We start from the raw sequence: 21,458 nt of genomic DNA, 5'->3' as shown, positions 1-21,458 counted from the left end.
TCTGAGAGTTCCTTGCTACTGCCCCCAGCTTTCTCTCTGCTTTTTCCAACTTGCAATTTCCTTTCCATCATTTTCATTCCCTGATGGAAGAGGGTTATTCCTCACTCTCTTATCCCTCAACAGATTCTCAAAGATAGGTCTTCACTATATTATCTCATACCATTTAATGCAATTTGTAGATTGCAATATAATTCATTTCCAGATTTGCATTGCATACATTCCTGCGAATGGACACCCCACCTTTAATTTCATTAAGTCACCAAATTCTTGTTAAACTTTCATCTAGTGCTGATGTTATCCCCAAAGAAAAAGAATTTGATAAAAAAATTAACAGCCTTGATTTTTTTAAAATCCCAAAACAGTTGCACAATTTACCTGTACCATTCAGTTGCTGTTTATGCTTAACATCTTAAACTGTCCTTGATTTTGCAACATTGGGGAGAGAGAGGCAGGAGAATTTGTTCTTACTCCTATTTCTTTGTATGCATGTCACCAGAGCCAAACATTGATTATCCAACTCAGAATATAATACTGCACACTGTAATCTTGTTGTAAAGTTAATGATGTAATACTACATTAGAAAAATGGTCATTAGATTATGGGCTTTATTTAGTCTGCTAGCAGGTTCTTCGATATTTCTTATTAAATTTTGCCTCAGACATTCAGATAAAAGACAATAAATCCATTTTTGTATTATATTTAATTTTTTGAACATTTTATTGGCCAGAAGGGCACGTTATTTTTTAAAAAAATATTCAAATATATTGAACTATTTTATCAAGGTACATTAATTTTTCACTAAAATCTACCCTGTTCCATGTATGTATGTTTGTTTGTTTGTTTGTGTGCATGTCTTATAGCAGTTCCTCATAGAGACTAACAAGCTGTTTGTGCACAGTAGTGTCTCAGATATTTCTGTGTCTGGGGAATAGGTGGTTGGTCTTGAAATGTAAATGTTTTTGGTGTTTTGTGAATATTTGTTCATGTCACAATATCACAATAAAATATATTGTTAGCTACAGAACTGGGAACAGGTAGTTGGGGCTAGAAAGTACAGACTGCACTGCTCACATGATAAATTAAGACAGTTGCTAATGAAATGCAGCCTCCCCTTGAGAACAGAACCCAGATAAGCACATTATTTTTGGGAGACACAACTTGTCAATGGACAGGAATACCTATATCTTTATTAAACATTCTAAAGCTGGAGAATTAAAAATCTACAAGATGGACCACATCAGTAAAATTTGATTCATCCCATTCACATGATCTTATGACAATTTACTTTCACTCAGATCAATGGAAATTTGTTGACTTAACTAATAAGGTATTGTAGTGTGATTGATTTTGGCCTGCTTAGCATAGTTTGGATAGCTTTAAAGGGAGATTAGATACTTTAATTGAGGGTAAGGCTATAACTGCCATTAGCCATGATGGCTATATTGTCAAAGGCAATATGTCTCTGATTGCCAGTTGCTTCACAAGTGGAGACAGTTCTGCTGTTCTCAGTTCCTGCTTTCAGGCTTCCCATAGGCATATGGTTGGCCCCTGTGAAGACAGGAGGCTGGTCTAGAAGAGCCATTGGCCTTATCCAACAGCTCTTCTTATGTTCTTATTGCCTTTATAAAGTTTAAAAATTCAATTTTGGATGTGCATAGCTAGTTTGGTGTGTATTGCTATGTCTGTCACCTAGGCAACAACTGGAGAAAACTCGTCAGACTTCCCTGAAAGGTGTCAGGCAGAAATTCTATCTTTCCTTTTCTAAGTAATGGAAATACTCCTTTATTAGCATGAGGAATAGAAACATGATTGGCTTTTTTTCTTGCATGCCCTCTAGTCATCTATAAGGATTTGTAATGTAGTGATTCGTTCATGTATCAAAGACTGGGTGGAACCCTTTCCCCAGTGCTGAAACATTTAGGATTTTAAAAGAAGTTGATCCAGTAGATGGTACACTCTTCGATGCTCATTCAGGTCTGGCTGGAGTGTCCAGAGACTATTTATCTATTCTATAACAAATTTTGGATGTCTTGAAATGGCTTGAACAAGGAGTTTTAGGCTATAATCCTGTAGCCATTTCCCTGCATATACGCCCCATTAAATTAATTTGGACTTATTTTTTAGTAGGTGTGTAGATGAGTGCACCAACAGTTTCAGAGACTTTCTATCAGATACCCTTTTGGTTAGGAGAAAGACTATCCTATTCCTTAGGATTTTTGTAGAAAACATGTTTTGTACATTTATTGTGCCCTCAAAGAAGAAATAGTCCAAAACATGCCGGGCCTGAAATAAATCTTTATTTGAGTGCGTAGAGGTTTTTTCCGCCTTTTTTTCCTTACAGGAATCGGGAATATCCATTTGGGGTGGTGCTACAGTAATACCTGTTTAGGGAGAATCCTATTTATTTGGAGGCTGTTGTGGGCTAAGGGGTGGCAGGTAGCACCATTAGGACTATAGCTGGATGGAAGATGAATACCAGCTTGAGTGTCCCCTGTTGTTCTGTTCTCATGTCTCACTACAGAGTATCATTCACCTACAAACCACTCTTGATCTCATAATTTTCAGGCTTTTTGACACTTGAATGTGATGCACGCACACATTTCTTAATAGTAGGTGATTGTAATATTCACATTTAGAATAAATCTGCCACAAACCCCAAACAATGTCAAACACATCTTGATATTTTTAACCCCCTTTTACTCATCTGAGTGATCACTTGATTTAAAATTATAAATTAGCACCCATTGTTATTGCTAGTATCTACTGTGGTACCTCGTGTTACGTACTGTCCCCCTTATGAATGCTTTGGGTTACTCGCTCCGCTAACCCGGAAGTAGATGCCTCTTGTTGGAAACGTTGCCCCGGGATGCAAGAGGAAGTCGTGCTCCGGCGGCACGGCAGCAGCGGGAGGCGCCATTAGCGAAAGCACGCCTCATGTTATGAGCAGTTTCCGGTTATGAACGGACCTCCGGAACGGATGAAGTTTGTAACCGGAAGTATTACTGTAGTTGTCAAGCCATTGTTCCAATGCACTTTGCCACACTGCAATATTTTTTGCAGGTACCACTTGTTCCCTCTTAAACCCAACGTGGGTGGTGGCCATATTTGGGGGACACCTTAGGTATAGAGAAGGATATTGGTTTGTAATTTAAAATAAAAACTCAAGAATTAGCAGCTTCTAGAACCTGTTTATGTTTAGGGTGTCAGATGGTGCAGTGTGAGGTATGAAGGATAATGGAAAGGGAGAGAGAAAATTGGTTGCTTTGATACCAGGCTTGCTTGTTGAGCACACTGCTTTATGGAAGCGAGTCGTGGGCAACTTACAACCACCAGGAGCAATCCCTCAACACCTTCCACATTCTACATCAGGAGGATTTTGGGTATCACATTCACATTCCTGTCTGAGCTATGTCTATGCTGGCTTGGCCATGTCCACAAATGGAAGATGGCAGGATCTCCAAGGACATATTCTATGGGGAGCTGGATTCAGACACCAGGCCCGTTTGCAGAAAATACGTCTGCAACGAATGAAGGCTGGCAACATCAACTCTGCCATGTGGAATACCTTGCAGACCTTACCCCCAAAACATGCTCCTTTTGAAGCTGAGGACACATTGCAATGTTTTGTTGCAGATTTCTAAACCAGTTGCAATGATGCCACATTTTTTTGTAGAGGCCACTGAAACAGGTGAGCTTTGCCCACAAGAATTCTAATGAGTAGGTTGATCTTATGTAGTCATAAGGTTAATCACTTCAGTGGAGCTGGAGTAATTGGAAGATTTATACTTTAGTAAGTGACCCAAACCTCTCTGGAAATGCATGCATTCTTCAGTATGCCTAGAGAGTGACTCTACTGAAGAAGAAAAAAATCCTTACAAGAAGTTGTTACCTACAGTACACAGGATGACTCTTTAGTCTTGCATCATATGGTAAACCAGATTTTCAGTGTACAGTTGATGATGGACCTTTCATTTATGATATCATTTAACCTTATTTCCCTTCTAGTTTAATAAATGAGGCTATTCCAAATGAATTTATGGCTCTGTATTTCTGAAAATCATGTAGTAAATATATTTTAAAGACCTTGGTTGTTTAACTTATGTGGGGCTATTAACCCCCCCACAATTTTGTTCAGAAAAAAATGTTTACTGGCCTTAGTTGCTCCACAGCTCTGTTTAGAATTGCATAATCTGTGGGTTGCCATAAAGTTGTTACAAATTGGAGGGCTGATATAATATGAAATGAGGCACCTCGCCTGAATGTTGCTTTTGTTTCCTCTTCGACAAATTAGCATGTTGACATTTGTCACTGATGGATTTTATTATTTGCTGAAAGGGTTTTAGGGGAGTTTGACAGCATGAATGGTTTGTCCTACAGACTTTGAGAATCGATAAAGGCATCTTTGTTCTTTGTGCAAAACACACAACAGATATCTTATTGACTGACACGCATAAAAAGGAAGGCTTGTATAGCTGTTGCACAAAATAAGCTAAGAAAATAATTTTGAAGTCATTGCTTATTCTGTGTTCTCTCTCCCTATGTGTCTTTCTTTTTGTTAACATGTATCTCATTAATCAAAATAATGAGAATTGGTGGATGCTCAGTTGGTAAATGGAAGACATTCTATTTTATACCCTGAGCAGTATGCATATGGTTTGCGGAAGCTGATAAAAGCAAAACACAAACAGCATTCAATAGTACGATTGGTTTATTATGAAAAGTATCTTTACCAATGGAGATCTAAGATAGGTGTTCTAAAACTTGTTGAATGTATAAGGCAAAGATATAACAAACTAGCTGTGTGGATGGAGAGAATCCTTGTATGTTAAGATGGAGTTAGACAACATTTGAGTCATGCTGATTTGTTGCTTGTTTCTTGCAGAAGAAAAGGGGAAGACAGTTTATTAGTTCCTGATGTCTTCATTGCTTGAAACTGTGCAGAATATTCAGTAAGACTATGCAGATATTGCATGCAAATCAGGCAGTTTGAAGACTTCATAATTCTATTTACTTATTGAAATGTTCTGTGGCATGGAAAGTTTAACTGGATGTGATCTGATCTAGTAAAGGAAAACTATACATCTCCTTTCTTGGTAAACAGAAATTACTGCCTGGTTCTCAAGATATACTAACTGAAGTGTATAAATTTAGGTGCTGGTAATGCTTTTCTTCATTGCCCCAACCCCAATTTTTTGCTAGAAAAACCCATTGCAAAGCAGTTGAATTTTTTTTATTATTGCTTATAACACAGAAAGCAATTCTTTGTTCTTTGGTTTGTGTGACTAGGCACTGAATTTTTAACAATATTTTTAAACATAACATGGGTTAGCACAAAAGGTATCCAGTAATTTAAAATTTTTCTGAATACATTTGATGTATCCCTTCAAACAGATTTCATGTCCTTTATTTCTTTTATGTCATCTTACTAGCTAGCTTGACAGAAGTAGATTCAGGTAGGTAGGTGTGTTGGTCTGATGCAGTCAAAATAAAATAAAAAATGTCCAGTAGCACCTTAGAGACCAACTAAGTTTGTTCTGAGTATAAGAAGTGTGCATGCACATGATTTTTTATTTATTTATTTATTTTGCCAGAAGTAGACTTCACAGTTAATATAGGTCCACTGAATCTCCCCCCTGCCCCTTTTTAAATGGGTATTCAAAGCTACATGATTTTCCTTCTGGTCTAAAGAAACGGCATCGTCTTCTTTTTATTCCAAACTTGGATAGATTCTCCCTCTGTGCTCCCTTAGATTTCTGCCTGATCTGTTTTAAGAGCTTTCTCAACATCAGTAATATTAACATCCATGTATGGTCAACCAGTACTATTATTCTCAAGCAGACCCTGAGAGCTTTCCTAATGTCACCCCATCAGACTTCCATCTGATGTTCTTTACACCACACCAGCTCTCTCACAAGCTGTACACAAGCCAGATTTAAAAGTTGATTCTGCTTTATTAATTTTGGTAAAGGGATCAGTACTATGAAAATAATTGCAACATGGGTAACAACTTTTAACGCGGCCATGGTATGTTTCCATTGTTTACCTCCCCTCTTGGGGAAAGGGGTTGGCCATAATTTAAGAGGTTAGCCCTCACGAAAGTCAGTCCAGAGCTTCCAGCAATAGCTATGATGGAAAGCTGCAAAGCACAAAATCCATCTGGAGACAAATAATAACATTCATCAATGACAAATGTGACAAATGTCAGACTGAAACAAAAAACCCTGTTAGGGATTATTTATCATGTTTATCAATTTAGTAAAAGTACTTGGAGGCTTACAAGGACAATGTACATTTTGATCAAAAGGCTTTAGATTGGGTTGTTGTATGTTTGTAGTTATACAATAAATAGGAGCAATGGCAAAGATACTCCCATGTCAAAAGACAGGGCTTTTATTCACCTTTAGAACAGGATCAGAGAAGTGGCAAATGTCCTTTCTGGTTAATTACTTCAGTGTCTTTTACCATATTAAACTGAAAAAACCCATTTAAGTTGTGTAAGTCTCCTATGCAATAAAGGACAGTAGTTTGGTGGTAGGGCAAACACTTTAAATGCAGTTGGTCCCAGGCAACTCCAGGTGGGGCTGGGAAATACTCCTCCTCAAATCTTGAAGTGAAATGACTTACTGCAGTCATTACTGAACTAGGTGGATCAATGGGATGACACTATATAAAGCAGGCTCCTAAGTGATGGAGCAACAGTCCTTTGTGAATTGAACCCATGAAAAGACATATTAATTGTATGAACTAAGAAGCCCCAGTGCACTTTGGTATTAAATTAACTGGTTGCTACTGTAATTCCCAGTTCAACCAAAGAAATACAGGGAAGAGTAAAACTCTTTTTGGTAACCACAGAGTGGTTGGAAGGTCATTTCAGATTCCTGTGTAACTGGGAGAATGCCTAGGGGCACTGACTCTGTCCTCTACCCCTCTGTAGTATGAACAAGGTTTCCTTGTGAAACTGCTGGAGTAAACTACTCCCCGGGTGATCTTGTCTACGTGATATTACATATATCAAATAATTCAGATCCTAGGCATAACAATGTGAAGGAAGTAGATTAATTGTAATCATGCACTTCTATCCACAGCGAGCTTCTGCGTAGTCAGTAACTTATACCGTATTTTTCGCTCTATAAGACGCACTTTTTCCCTCCTAAAAAGTAAGGGGAAATGTGTGTGCATCTTATGGAGTGAATGCAGGCTGCGCAGCTATCGCTGTGCAGCAATCCTTCTTGCTGTTCTGGCTTCAGCGATAGCCGCGCAAAGCCTCTTCAACAACATTTGATTCAGAATATTCTTTTTCTTGCTTTCCTCCTCTAAAAACTAGGCGTGTCTTATGGTCGGGTGTGTCTTATAGAGCGAAAAATACGGTACTATAAGCTTGGCCAGGCAATGTAGTGTGTAACCAGGAATGTGTGTGTGTCTCTAAATACCAGTTGCTGGGAATCACAAGTGGAGAGGGTGCTGCTACAGTCAGAACCATTTTGTGGGCTTCCTGTAGGCATCTGGCTGAGCTCTGTGAGAACAAGATCCTGGACTAGATGGGCCTTTGGCCTGATCCAGCAGGGCTCTTCTTATGTTATTGTATGAGTTTGATGGGAAGAGGCAAGTAGTGTACCTGGAGCAACCTCTGACTCTGTTCAACACCAGGAAACCAGCCATAGTAGGAATGCATAGTGCACACTGCTCTTTGTTAGCCTTTTTTTGCTGGTAGAAAACTAGGGCAGGCTGCGCAGCATTGCCTGTGTAGACTGAATATCAGATGTGCTGAAATAAATAGATAAGTGATAAGCTGGTCCTGAAGCTGACAAGCGATAAGAGGAAAATTGTTATCTGTATTCTCAAGGGAGGGAATTGTAATGTGCAGAATCCGTAGAGACTGCTTTCAAAACAAAAATAGGTTTGTCTGTAGTCTCTTGCCGACTGGAATCGAAGTCCGGACTTAAAAGGCTTAGAGCTAAAATTTCAAAGACATCTGTGGGCTTTACCCACATGACTTCCTTTAACTTTGAAGTGAGTCATATGCCTAAAATCATGGTTTTGTGAATTTACTTTTTAATTCAGTACACTGAATTACTCTTCATTGTTTGGGGAAAAAGTTCCCTGTTGCTATCTAAATGTAGTGTATTAAATAAAGGGGTTAGCTGGACATTTCAGCAATGTATTCACAGTTACAAAATGTTCTCATACAGAGTCTTTCCCATATTATTTCATTAAATGCTTATGGATGAAGTAGAGATTCTAGACCACATTGGTAACTGTGAATAAATAGAAAGGTTTGCTGTGGCACAGAGTACATTGGTGTTGCTTTGCTCATATAACATTAAATTTACAGTTCTCAATCATTTGAGTTCAGTGGGTTTCTTGGGGTGGATGAACGGGATGTGAATTCAATCGATTAATCAGTACATACATACATACTCCTAGTTATGTATAGGATTACAACCTAATTCACCCATATTGAATCCAACTTGTTTTGAAGGGAGGCAAACTTGAAAAAGACCAAATGTGCCATAAAATGTATTTAGGTTCATTTGTGTATTATCATGGAGCTTTCAGAGCATTTTTAGAGCATATAATGAAAGTCAAGAAGAAAGGCTGGGAGTCCACGGTGAGGTTTTGTTTGTGTTTGTTTGTCTATTATATTTCCAGACTACTCTTTATCCAAAAGATCACAGAGTGGTTTTAATAGCCATATGAAAATAGCAATAAAAGAGTCATAAGATAATAATTAACTTAATTAATACAATCAACTACTTAAAAATTGATTTTCTAGATCCGTTTCAATTGGGGTTTAGGCCTGGTTTTGGCACAGAAACTGCTTTGGTCACCCTGTATAATGTCATTTGTTGGGAGAGAGAAAGGGGAAATGTGTCCCTGTTAATTTTCCTTGACCTCTCAGCAGCTTTTGATGCCATTGAACATGGTATCCTTCTGGACTGCCTTAGTGGGTGGGTAGCAGTGCTGTGTGGTGGTTCTAGTCCTACTTGGGTGGTTGTTCCTGGAGGATGTTGCTTGGGGAGTGTTTTTCAGCCCTGTGGAGCCTTCAATGTCAGGTTCCACAGGCTATGATTCTATCCCCTATGCAGTTTAACATCTACATGAAACTGCTGGGTGGGATTATCCAGAGGTTTGGAGTATGTTGTCAGCAATACGCTGACGACACAGCTCTTTACATCTGCAGGTGAGGCAGTGGATGTGCGCGACCGTTGTCTTGCCTTGATAATGGACTAGGTGAGAGCCAACAAACTGAAGCTTAATCCAGATAAGACTGAGACACTGTTAGTGCGTGGTTCCCTAGACCGGATGGCTGGGAGGTTGCCTGCTCTTGATAGGGTTACACTCCCTCTGAAGGGAGTACATAGCTTGGGGGATACTCCTGGATCCTCTGCTATAGCTTGAGGCTCAGGTGGCCTCAGTGGCGTGGAGTGCTTTCCATCAGCTTTGGCTGGTGGCTTTATCTGGACAGGGATAACCTAGCTACTGTTGTCTATGCTCAGGTAACCTCTAGGTTAGATTACTGCATGGTGCTATATGTGGGCTTGTCTCTGATGATGGTGAAAGAGCAGATTATTGGTTTGCTTTTGTTTTTATTATGTATTCTGTGTTTTTTATATTGTGATTCTATGTTGTGAACCACCCTGAGATCTACAGGTATAGGACGATATAATAAATAACAACAACAACAACAACAACAACAATTACAACAACAATTACAACTGTGCAGCAAAAAGAGCATTTCTGTTCACCTGGTCTCATCAAACAAGTAAGATCTATATCCTCCCAAAGGTTATAGGGCCAATGTTAATGTACCATTAATTTAAGTGTAACAGTGAAGCAGAGGTTTAAAAAATGTTACATTGAAATCAGCAGAACAGACAAATGTTTAACTTTTATCCAATATGTACATGTCTATCTGTAGGATAGGTCCAGATTAAAACCACTCTTCCCAGCTAGTATTTGTTTTGCAAACAGTAATTAATTTGCTATGGCACAGTCAATTGCAAATCCATTTTGAGGATAGAAAACTACAATAATGAAGTTGTTCCATGAACATGGCCAATTCCTGTAGCAAAACAGTTTTGACCCTGCAACAGATCAATGATTTTTTGCATATGCAAGTTCCATTTACACAGAATGTGATCTGAATCTACTATTACACAGTGTTACAACTCTTCCTACCTCACCAACCTTCATGAGAGCAGCCTTTTCTCTTTTGCTCCTGGGAATGTGCTACCTGGGAATGAGGGGTCACTACATTCAGTGCTCCAGAACTATGTTGACTCTTATGCATATAATGCAGAAAACATTACCTTCTGGTACTCTAAAAAGACTAAATAAAATGAGCCTTGTGCTTTGTATATGCCAATTGATAGCTATCTAATTTATAAAGGGGTGTCTTTATTTCATTAATAATATGTAACTTGTTTGGATTCAGTCAGTTTTGATAAAAATGTATTTGTGTGCACAGAGTCATTTTGGTTGTGTGACAAGTATGATTACCTCAGTGTGTTAATATTTACTGTTGTGAATTTTATCCCTAATCATACCTGTTTTGGTTTTAAGAACATGAATCAAGTATGTTAGGAAAACCTTTTGTCCTTGTGTGCAGTCTCTCTGTTTTTTGTTTTTTACCAAATAGCTTCATTAAACTTTAAGCATATACACTAAATTAAGCTAACGTGTCTATGATGTTTTTGTTGATTAAGTAGTACATGAGAATGATCTAATGTTTTCCCCCCTGTGGCTAATTTTCAAATTGGCACCTGTTACTCTCATTAGTCTTGAAGCCGAGCTGTATAGACTTGCTGACAGAGAGCGGAGTCTCATGCTGGTTAAACCATGGTTTGGATTTCAGTTGCTCTTTAAGAGTTTGTTAAGGAAATCTAAGAAGTTACATCTTTAGATCTTCAATAAATAAGAAAGATTTGAGCTTAGTGGAAAAAAGTGCATTTACATTTGTGGTGGTGGTAGGAGTGGTTCCTGTGTATTCTATGAAATGGTTTGGTCTTGTGGATCAAAATTAATACATATGATGGATTTAGAGGATTCTCATCTCATTTTATATCGTAGCTAAAAAAAGAGAATCACACTGAGAGTCAGTTCTCAGGTTCTCTTGTAATATATTCTGTTGGGTGAGATTTCATAAGATTGCCTTTTCAACTGAATGATGTGAAAAATAAACATTAGATTTGATCACTATAATGCCCCTTTTATTGAAAGATGTACCCAAGAGTGCACATGTAGAAAACAAGCTATTAATTTGTTTTCTATAGGGGTATTGGGAGCCACTCCAACTTTCTGGGAGGGATTGCTAATTTTTTGTTAACTGGGTGCGGTTTTCAGTCCTTTTTACTCCACCCATGAACCTGTTCTAGCCTGCTTTTGAAGTTGCCTGCAACTTGGGTTCATGCTGTGTTATAAATTGAAAGCATAGCACCCTGAGGCTCTCCATAATATAGGAAGACTTGGTCAAATTGTAATCTTTCTTTCTTTTGACTTCAACCAGAGAAACAAGTTAATTTCCCCTAACTGTTACTCATTATATTCACAACTTCATTGTTAAAAGGAATCAGTTTGATGCATAAAAGAACTTTGGGAGAGGACAGCTCCGAAAACCATCAAGAAAACACATTTATCAAGTCACATTTGCTTGGTGAATCTGCCTAACTGCAGCAAAATACAAGAAGTTTCAATGGTATTCTCCCATGAAAACCTGGCAATTCCACAGTGTGAATGAGTGTCAGTGAAAACACTTAAAGAGCACTGCTGGGATTTGAGATTATATAAATTAGGTTAAGATAATTCAGTTACACAATTTTAATCCACTAAAGATATTGTGTCTGACACAAAATTAGGTGTATGGTAGTCTGCCCAAGCACAACCACACTACCAGTGTTGTGGAAGAAGTCCGGAATTGGTTAACGTTACAACAAGAAGCATCAACTGAACAAGCTACATCAGTCCACCGCTATAAGGCTATATAAATCAAAATCCCAGCACCACCCTGTGGAGAAGTTTCACAAGTGTCTTTGCTACTGTTTTTTTGCCATGTACGAGGCCTTAGCTTCATATAACTTTCTTACCAAATGCCAGGCAAGTCAAACCTGGAGGCCGATCTGGTCTGCTTCACTGAGACCTGGGTGGATGCGCAGGGTGAAGTTGGTCTCACCTAGCTGTGCCAACCTGGGTGCAACATCAGGGCAGACTTGAGGGTCAGGGAGGGGGAGTTGCTGTAGTCTATAGAGATTCCATCTGTCTCAACAGGCTATCTGTCCAGTTGAGGGGGAGGGATCTAGAGTTTGTGTTCCTGGCCCTGAGCAACTGGGACAGATTAGGGATTCTGCTTGTTTACCACCCACCTTGTTGAGCAGCAGTCACGGTGCCTGAGCTGGTTTTGGAGGTGGTGTTGAAAATCCCAGACTGCTGGTTGTGGGGGGACTTCAACATCCATGCCAAGGAAACTGGTTCTTAGGTGGTTCAGGACTTCATTTCTGCCATGACACACTGGACCTTGTTTTCTCAACTGGGCAGTAAGTGGGGGATTTGAAAGTGAGGGATAGTGAAATCAGTCCCTTATCATGGCCAGATCCCTTTCGGCAGATTAACATTAACTTTTAAATGTGTTTGAGGAGGGGGTTATTGGTTTGTTTTGGTTTTTGATTTATTATGTATTTTGTGTTCTCATTTTGTATTTTTATGTTGTGAACCACCCTGTGATCTTCAGATGAAGGGTGGTAAACAGTGGTACCTCGGGTTACAGACACTTTAGGTTAAAAACTCCGCTAACCCAGAAATAGTACCTCAGGTTAAGAACTTTGCTTCAGGATGAGAACAGAAATCGTGCAGTGGCAGCAGGAGGCCCCATTAGCTAAAGTGGTACCTCAGGTTAAGAACAGTTTCAGGTTAAGAATGGACCTCCAGAACGAATTAAGTTCTTAACCCAAGGTACCATAATAATAATAATAATAGCAGCACTGGATACTAGGGAATCTGTATGCTGTTCTTATGGTGTTCTGCGTTGCCCACACTGATGTGTTGTGGGTATTTGTATGGAAATTGTTATGGTGCCCAAGATCTCTGGCCAGGGAAACCATACTTATGATGTGAATATTTTTGTGAAGTGCTAAACACATGCACTGTTCTTCCACTCTCCACGCAAATGGCAAGCTTTGAAAATCAATTCAGCATTCATGTGGTATACAGAAAATCCAACACATGTGGATCTCATCTTAGGTTGGGGGGGGGGAATCACCTTGTGACAGAATGGTAGCTGCAGGACAACCACAATTGCCCTGGTTGGAGGAGGGGTTGGCACATGACACAGTCACTAACTGCCCCTTTCTCAGCCTGCCCCACCCCACTCCCCACTCCTTCACCAGAGCTACTGTGATTGGCACCAGCCCTGCTCTCTGCAGCTCCTCTCTTCCCAGACACATCTTATGTCCTTTGAGAAACAAAAAGAACCCCAAATTTAAAAACACACAAGTTAAAAAACTGTTACAAATAATTCAAAACATTTTAAACAATTAGGGCAATAATAACAGCAAATAACAACCCTACCCTAAACCATGCCCCAACCCAAGAGTCAGTTCAGCAGCCTCAGCACACCCACCTTTCCAGGCTAGGTGGAAAAGGCCAACAAAGCAGTGAACAGGCGTTCCAGGGCTCACAGCCAATATTGTCTCTGGCCTCTTCAAAAACCTCAGCCTTTTGTAGCTGGAGTCAGTCAGGGCCCTGCCCTCCCAGGCCAGGTAGAAAAGGCCTGCAAAGAGCAATAGAGCAAACATACACTGTATCTATAATCAGTGTCAAAAAGTTAAAAAAAAAAAAAATATTAGTAGCATCCGCCCTGTGGAATGCCCTCCCATCAGATGTCAAGGAAATAAACAATTATCTGACTTTTAGAAGACATCTGAAGCCCTGTTTAGGGAAGTTTTCAATGTTTGAGTCTATTTTTTATATTCTGTTGGGAGCCTCCCAGAGTGGCTGGGGAAACCCAGCCAGATGGGCAGGGTATAAATAAATTACTACTACTACACTACTACTGAGGTTATTTTAAAGGGCAACTTAACTTCACAGGGTTTCCTAATATATTTCTGTTTTACATGCTAACTATAATTAAAACCAAGCATTTGAGATTTCTGGTACCTCGGGTTACATACGCTTCAGGTTACATACGCTTCAGGTTACAGACTCCGCTAACCCAGAAATAGTACCTCAGGTTAAGAACTTTGCTTCAGGATGAGAACAGAAATTGCCCGGTGGCAGCGCGGTGGCAGCAGGAGGCCCCATTAGCTAAAGTGGTGCTTCAGGTTAAGAACAGTTTCAGGTTAAGAACGGACCTCCGGAACGAATTAAGTACTTAATTCGTACTTAACGAATTAAGTACTTAATTCGTACCCGAGGTACCACTGTAGTATTTTTTTCTTAATTTCAAAGTATGTATTAAATTATTAGTATGGTGCTGCTGTGGACTCCCAGGCTGGAGCAGAGACTTGATGTTTATATGTATACCGCCCTGAGACCTCTGGGTATAGGGCGCTATATAAATTCAATAACAAGGAGGAGGAGCAGGAGGAGGAGGTTGAAAAGTGGTGTTAGGATGGACAGGCTTAGCAAGAAGCAAACCTTTTTTAAAAAAAGTCATAATGAAAAGGAGTGATAATAAAATATAATGGATAGAATACAATGGGGTTTGATCTCCTGATCAAACACATTCATCAAAGTATCTGGAAAAGATACTTTTCCTTTTGCTTTGTGCCCCCTCCTCATCTGTGCAAGAGAGTTAGGGTGGTGCTTGGGAAAGAAGAATTATCCCAGACTCCCTTTCCTGCTTCCGCTGATGGATGCGTTCCATCAGTGAAGCAACACCAACTAGATTCTATCTAGTATACATAACTAAAGATAAAAAGCAATGACCAAAAGGAAGCCCACATGGACTGCAGCTAAAAATATGCATGCACATGAACTCCTCAAAATCAAAAGCTCTACTGAGGCAGCAAAGTTTGTTATGTGGGTCTTTTGTGTCCCGAGTGTGAAATCGCACCAGGCCATTCAGGATCCTTGCCAAAGAACAATTGGCACTGGAAGTAATATAGAACTAATATGTCCAGCTCTTTAGACAATTTGTGTCAAAGTTAACAATTACCTTCTGCTGCCCTGTAGTGACACCTAATTCAGAAGTGTCTTTGATAAGTGGCTGAGGATATTGGGCTGGAGAGGCAGCCTACATGCCTTTGGTGAGAGAAATAAAGAGGAACTTTTGAGGCTTGAGTGGGAATAAAGCCCAAGTAATCCTTTCCAAACCCCAGAGGAAGTGCTTTAAAATGAAATTCTGTTCCTGCTGACCTGCTTGCAGTGCAGTTCACATATGTTTATGTACATGCGTGCAATCTTGTTTCTTTCGCCTTCTCATAAGAGGGACATTTTTCAGTATGTGACCTTTCTATTACTTAAGTGAGTGAATCAAAAATAGGTACTTGAAAACATAATCTCTGCCTTATTTCTTCATATAAATACAACAGATGCTTAAAATGCAAACCCCTTCTGTGTGTCTGTTTATAAGGCCTGAAGTTACTTTTGTTTTGTTTCAGCCAAATGGCCAAAAGGCTGCCAGCAGTATGTCTGGAATGTTATTTACTTGGTACATTTCTAGGCTCTTTCTTTGTAGCATTGCATACACCACAGCTAGGGGTCATTTACTTAAAAATGACCAATGCAGTACCCCCAAGCTGCACAGTTATTCTTCTCAATGGGGGCTTTGTAATAAAAGGGAGTGTCTCATTATGTACTGTAGCTTCTGTGCTTTTCCCCCCCTCACTGCCTTTTTCGTTCTTAATAATTTGATTTGGTTTGGGTGGAGGTTTGGGGAGGTGCTGTTTATTCTTGCTCTTTGTTCTCTGTGACTTTCTTTCTTTGCTAGGGCTTCAGTGTCTTGTGGTATCTTTTGTGATACTAGCTGATTTAACTCCATTTGACCTGCTTTTCTGAATTTTCATTTTAAGACGCTTACTTATAAATGTGCGAGTGTGTTTTTCCTCCAGCAGAAACCACTCTTAAAAACACTACTCTGCAGACAGATCCAGACAGATAAACTTCTTTCAAGAGAAGTGTGGGTGTTCATACATTTTTGAGGGAAGGGTTGGGCTGCATAATAGAGGTTCTTTGGAACATGGATTAGTACATCTTGAAACTGTCTTCAGGCCATATCTGCACTTTACACACATGGGAAGAAGACTTTACCTTTTCAGTTATGCCATAATCAAGGTGTAGCCCTTGATATGCCATGCCCCCTTTAGCTATATAGTTTTTGAGCTGACCTGTGCATTATGTTACATCAAACTACAGGGACAGCTTTGTAAAACATGAGAGCCAGGATGGTTAGAGTGTTGGACTAGGATCTGGGAGACCAGGTGTCATGGTCCAGTCTATGGGTGATCAAAGTCCCGACTGGGGACGTCAGGACCGGGGGCAAGATGGAGGGGTGGGAGCAGGAACGAGAGTCCAGAAGCCAGGGGTCCGAGGGTCAGGAAGCAAGGAGTCACGAAGTCGTGGGTCTGAGGGTGGAGAAGCAGGGAGTCAGGAAGCCGAGGTCCGAGGATCAGGAAGCAAGAAGCCAAACGCAGCAAGGCAGAAAACGTGTTGCTGTGGCGAAGAGCCAAAGGGAAATGCTGACCTTATATCCCTTCCCGGCTCTTGCCACCAGGTGCAGTGAGTTACCAAGCGGCCTCACCTGTGTGGCCATGTCTTGCCTCTCCAGAACAAACTTAGGATGGCCCCAGTCCTGTGAAGCCCTACTGGTCATACCAGGGTTCAATCCCCCTTCAGCCATGAAGCCAGTCACTGCCTCTCTCAGCCTAACTTACCTCACAGGTTTGCTGTGGGAATTAAATGGGGGGGGGGGAGAGAGAGAACAATGTATGCCTCCTAGAACTCTTTGAACAAAAAGGTGGGGTAAAAATGCAATAAAATAAATAAAAAAACATAGCTGGTGAAGAAGCAGCTACTTGATGTAAGATGCTGCTCAATAAGATACTTTTGAGAAGCAGAAACCATGTGTCCTGTGATATCGGAACTCCTTTAGTTAAAATGTCATAATGGCAGGGCATATGACTTCCATTTTGACTGCTGAATGTGTTTAGCTGTATTCAGGAAGGTGTCTGTCATGCTGCCTGACTACCAGTGGAGAAGAAGTTGAGAAAAATTTGGGATGGGAATAAAACTTACAAAAGAACACCATGTCATACACAAGCTTATGAAATTTTATTCTCGTAACAAACTTTTGAGGCAGTGTAGGTAAGAGATAGTGACTTCTACCACACTGTGACCTTAACTGATGTGCAGGTATTTTAACCCAGATCTTCCTGGCCCATGTCCATCACTCTTCAGATTTTTTACTTCACGTGTTCTCCCAAATTACAAGACAATAAAATTTTATCAATAAGCAATCAACAGATCAAATACATATAATGTGGGAGGGGAGGTTATTGGTTTGTTTTTGTTTTATTATGTATTTTGTATTCTCATTTTTGTCTGTGAACCAACTTGTGATCTTTGGATAGAAGGCTGTATACAGATTTAATAAATGACAACAATAATGCAACATATATCAGTATATATATAGAAGCAATAAAATTACATGCTTCCTTCAAATTTTCTTGTAAGCTTGTCAAAAAAAGAAGCTTTTATAGTTGTTTCACTATAGCTCAGCAAAGATGTGCTCTGTATGTTCTTGTGGTAACCTAGTGATTAATTTCTTGCTCTGCGTGTGTTAGGATGTTGGGGAAGGAGTTTATTAAGTAAATTCTTGTGCAAAGGTTGTGTTAGCTTTGTACTTTGAAACTTCCTTGTAGTTTCAGTCCAGTTTGCAGTTGTTTTTCACGGGGAAGTGCAATCCAGAGTTTTGGGGCCACTTCGGAAAAGAACCTGCTCTGCCTTGCAGTTGAGAGAACACAAGGCAGATTAAGGTCAACCTCACTTTATGAAATATTTTGGCATATCTCCAGCCCTGACTTGTGAATTGAAGAATTATAGCACTCTGCTAGTCCTGGTTTTGTACTGAAAATTTTGCTGGTGTGGTTTCAGTCAAGAACTGCATTTTCAATCATTTTTATGTGAGCAAAGAAGATCTGCCATGCATGCAACTTTAATGAAATAATCCCATTGTAGAATAAATGTACTGATTAAAATAAGCAAGAGTTATATAACATTGACTAGGTGGTGTTTGGAAATAACATCCTGGGTAGGAACAACCTATAAATAATGCAACAAGTTTTAGTCCCCCCCCCCCGAAGATTTATCTGCCCTTTACACCCCAAATCCTGCAAATTTTGTGAATACCGTATTTTTTGCTCTATAAGACTCACTTTTTCCCTCCTAAAAAGTAAGGGGAAATGTGTGTGCGTCTTATGGAGCGAATGCAGGCTGCACAGCTATCCCAGAAGCCAGAACAGCAAGAGGGATTGCTGCTTTCACTGCGCAGTGATCCCTCTTGCTGTTCTAGCTTCTGAGATTCAGAATATTTTTTTTCTTGTTTTCCTCCTCCAAAAACTAGGTGCGTCTTGTGGTCTGGTGCATCTTATAGAGCGAAAAATACGGTAATTCCAGAAGCACACTCACCATTCAGTTGTCTTCGAGGGAAATGTTACACCAGCAATTTGGTCCTGCTTTTAAGTGTTGCATTTCATTAGCATGATTTTAAAAGAATCTGAAATGTATTTCAGAGCGTGAAAAAAGTCCATGGTTTACAAATTTCAGCTAGCTATATTATTTATTCAACTCCATATAATGCCTTGTATTAGATATTGGAAAGTGGCAAAGCAATGACTTCATTAGGCTACACAACAAAAGTGGCATGCGTAACAAAAATGAAATCCTCTGTGTTCACATACACATAGCTGATCAGCCACTTTAGTAGGTCCTGATAGAAGCTGAAATGGGGAAGACATGTTCATTGTTATTGGAAATGAGTTTTTTAAGAGAAGAAAAAAATCACAAATGCAACAATAAATCATATTAACTTAGTTGTAGGCAACCTTTCTGTATTTCAACTGCCATTTCCACAGTCCTCCTCAGATATTTTGCAGAATTGCCTATGATGTTTCTTTGGGTATCCAAAGTCTTAATCCCCAAAACCTGTATCATGCAAAAGGAGGCATTGGGCGGTTTATAGAAATGGCCATATTAATTTTATCTCAGAGAGAAGCCTATAGCTTGAAACAGGGATCATTCATCATTCATTCATTTTTCCTGTGGTGCTTTGCTATAGCTGCTCCCCTACCCCAATTTCTGTAACATGTTAGAACAAAATCCATGTGCACTCAGGAATTGACACCTACTCTTGCACGTAGAATGCTGTACAGATCTAAGAACCCACTCATCGACAACTGACAACAGACACCCCCTCAACACCAGTGCCTATTTTAGCTTCATTAGGTGCTCACTTTCCCACACTTTTTGTCCTAAAAGCTTAGAGTTTTCAACATTTACAATGTTCCTTTTTGAACGAGAGCCTTTCTCTCTCTTTTTTCTCTCTCTTTGTTTTCCCTGGTTGCTTTGATCATTTAGCCGAAAATACCTATGGTCTGTATTCACACCTGCCCTTCTTTTATTATCTTGGCTTAGGCATAAATGCTTCCACTGAAATAAATCAGCCTTGTAATTTGAAAAATATAAAACTTTGGTTTAAGTTACTTATTACAGGTAATAGCTGTTTGATGGTTGAATGTGAAACAAATGCTTGGCAGAATATTTAGCTTGAATCTCTGCCAGAAAACAATAAAGTGCAACCTAATTCCTAAAAATGTCTGAGCTATAAACTAACTGTCATGACATAGCATGCATACAGTAATAACAGGCTGACAAGGCTAATAAAGTCTACATATTGCTATAGCCAGGCAATGCATGCTGTAACAGGTTCATAATGTATTTTGTCCTTCATTCATATTATGCAGCCCACACATCATCTTCATGTCACAGAGCACATTATCTGGAGGGAGCCATCTCTGTGGAACACGCCTGTGCCATGAAATTGCTCATGCCTGGTTTGGCTTGGCTATTGGTGCACGTGACTGGACTGAAGAGTGGCTAAGTGAAGGATTTGCCACTCACCTAGAAGATGCATTTTGGTCAGCCGCACAACAGGTATGGCTCGAATAGTCGTTTTCATAATGTAGAAATAAGGATAACCTTCAGTTTACACATTTACAAAAAGAGCAAATAGACTCCCTGTTTAAGGATATAAGTATTGCTATACTGGATCAGAACAAACATTTATCTAGTCCAGCACTGTGACTATTTCTGACAGCAGCTGTCCAGACCCCAGGGAATTTCACTAGTAGGGTAGTAAGGATAACCTAACGCCCTTGGAATCTAGTAAACAGAGGTATACTGCTTCTGAGCAGGAGCAATCTGTTTGCAACTGTCTTAGGTAATGTCTTATCTAATCTCCTTAAATTTATCATGGCCTTGGCCATGAGCTTGGCTTGATTAACTTCCATATGTAGAGAAATCTGTTAGGTGAAATTGTAATTGGTGGTACCTGAAATAATTTGCAACACTATCAAATGTTTCTGTTCTCCCTTTTATCTTTAATGCATTGGTAATGTTGTTGTCATGCACTAATTTGGCTATGTAGATGCATCCTGGCAGGTGAAGTATAAATAAAGGTGTGAAAACATTCTTTATCATAAGTAGAAAATCAGTTGTTCACTGATGAACTGATAAATTGGTATATAATTCATTTTTCAAGACAACACTGTAATTATTCTTGTGGGTTGTGGGACAGGTATATTATCAAAGAGAAGACAGAAAGATTTAGGGCAAAAAAATATTCTGACTTTCAAGGTTGTGACTAGCAGTATTATTATACTGAAATAATATGTCAACTGTTTTAACTGAATATTCAGTTAAATTTTTCCAGTCTGGTGTTCATATTCTTTAACATGTTATATAGGAGTAAGAGAACCGTACTTTGTAGGGTGGGAACATGTATGGCTGCCCTTTACTGTCAGACCATTGATCCGTCTAGCTCCTTGTTAACTGTGCAAGCCTATGCAGGCAAGGACTGCAATGTTTAACTTAGTATTTAATCAAGTAATTTATTTGATTGATTGATTAAAATATGTAATCAATAAAAATGTCTCACAGATCCATTGGACAGATTTTTCTTTAAACTGTGATTTCTAATATATGAGATATTAAAATATAAGAGCAAGAATACATTTCCCCTTCTTCCATTGCACACCATTGCACACACAGGGTGTTTGCCTCTTTTAAGATAATACCTATGATGACATGTATGAATAAAATAAAATCAATTATTTGGTGCTTCTCACTTCAGCACTTATTTTCAAATTGAATTAGTTAATTAATGGATTAAATCTCATAAGAATTGACTAAGACGTCTTTAGCCAAATAACAGCTCACCTGAGAATCTTTTTTTGCACTCTGTTCAATGC

At 39.4% G+C, this 21,458-nt stretch overlaps 1 protein-coding gene across 11 annotated transcripts in view; it reads left to right on the top strand.

Annotated features, from left to right (window-relative positions):
* Positions 1–21,458, top strand: part of AOPEP (aminopeptidase O (putative)) — a 179,921-nt gene that overhangs the window by 40,921 nt on the left and 117,542 nt on the right. For all 11 annotated transcript variants that reach the window (XM_080972540.1, XM_080972537.1, XM_080972539.1 and 8 more), the window contains one exon: positions 19,953–20,142. In XM_080972540.1, coding sequence (XP_080828666.1) covers positions 19,953–20,142 — 190 coding nt within the window. The remainder of the gene's footprint in view (positions 1–19,952; positions 20,143–21,458) is intronic.

The sequence above is a fragment of the Podarcis pityusensis genome, assembly GCF_964106645.2.
Source record: "Podarcis pityusensis genome assembly, chromosome: 11".
Lineage (NCBI taxonomy): Eukaryota > Metazoa > Chordata > Lepidosauria > Squamata > Lacertidae > Podarcis > Podarcis pityusensis.
This window is presented reverse-complemented; position numbering and strand designations above follow the sequence as displayed.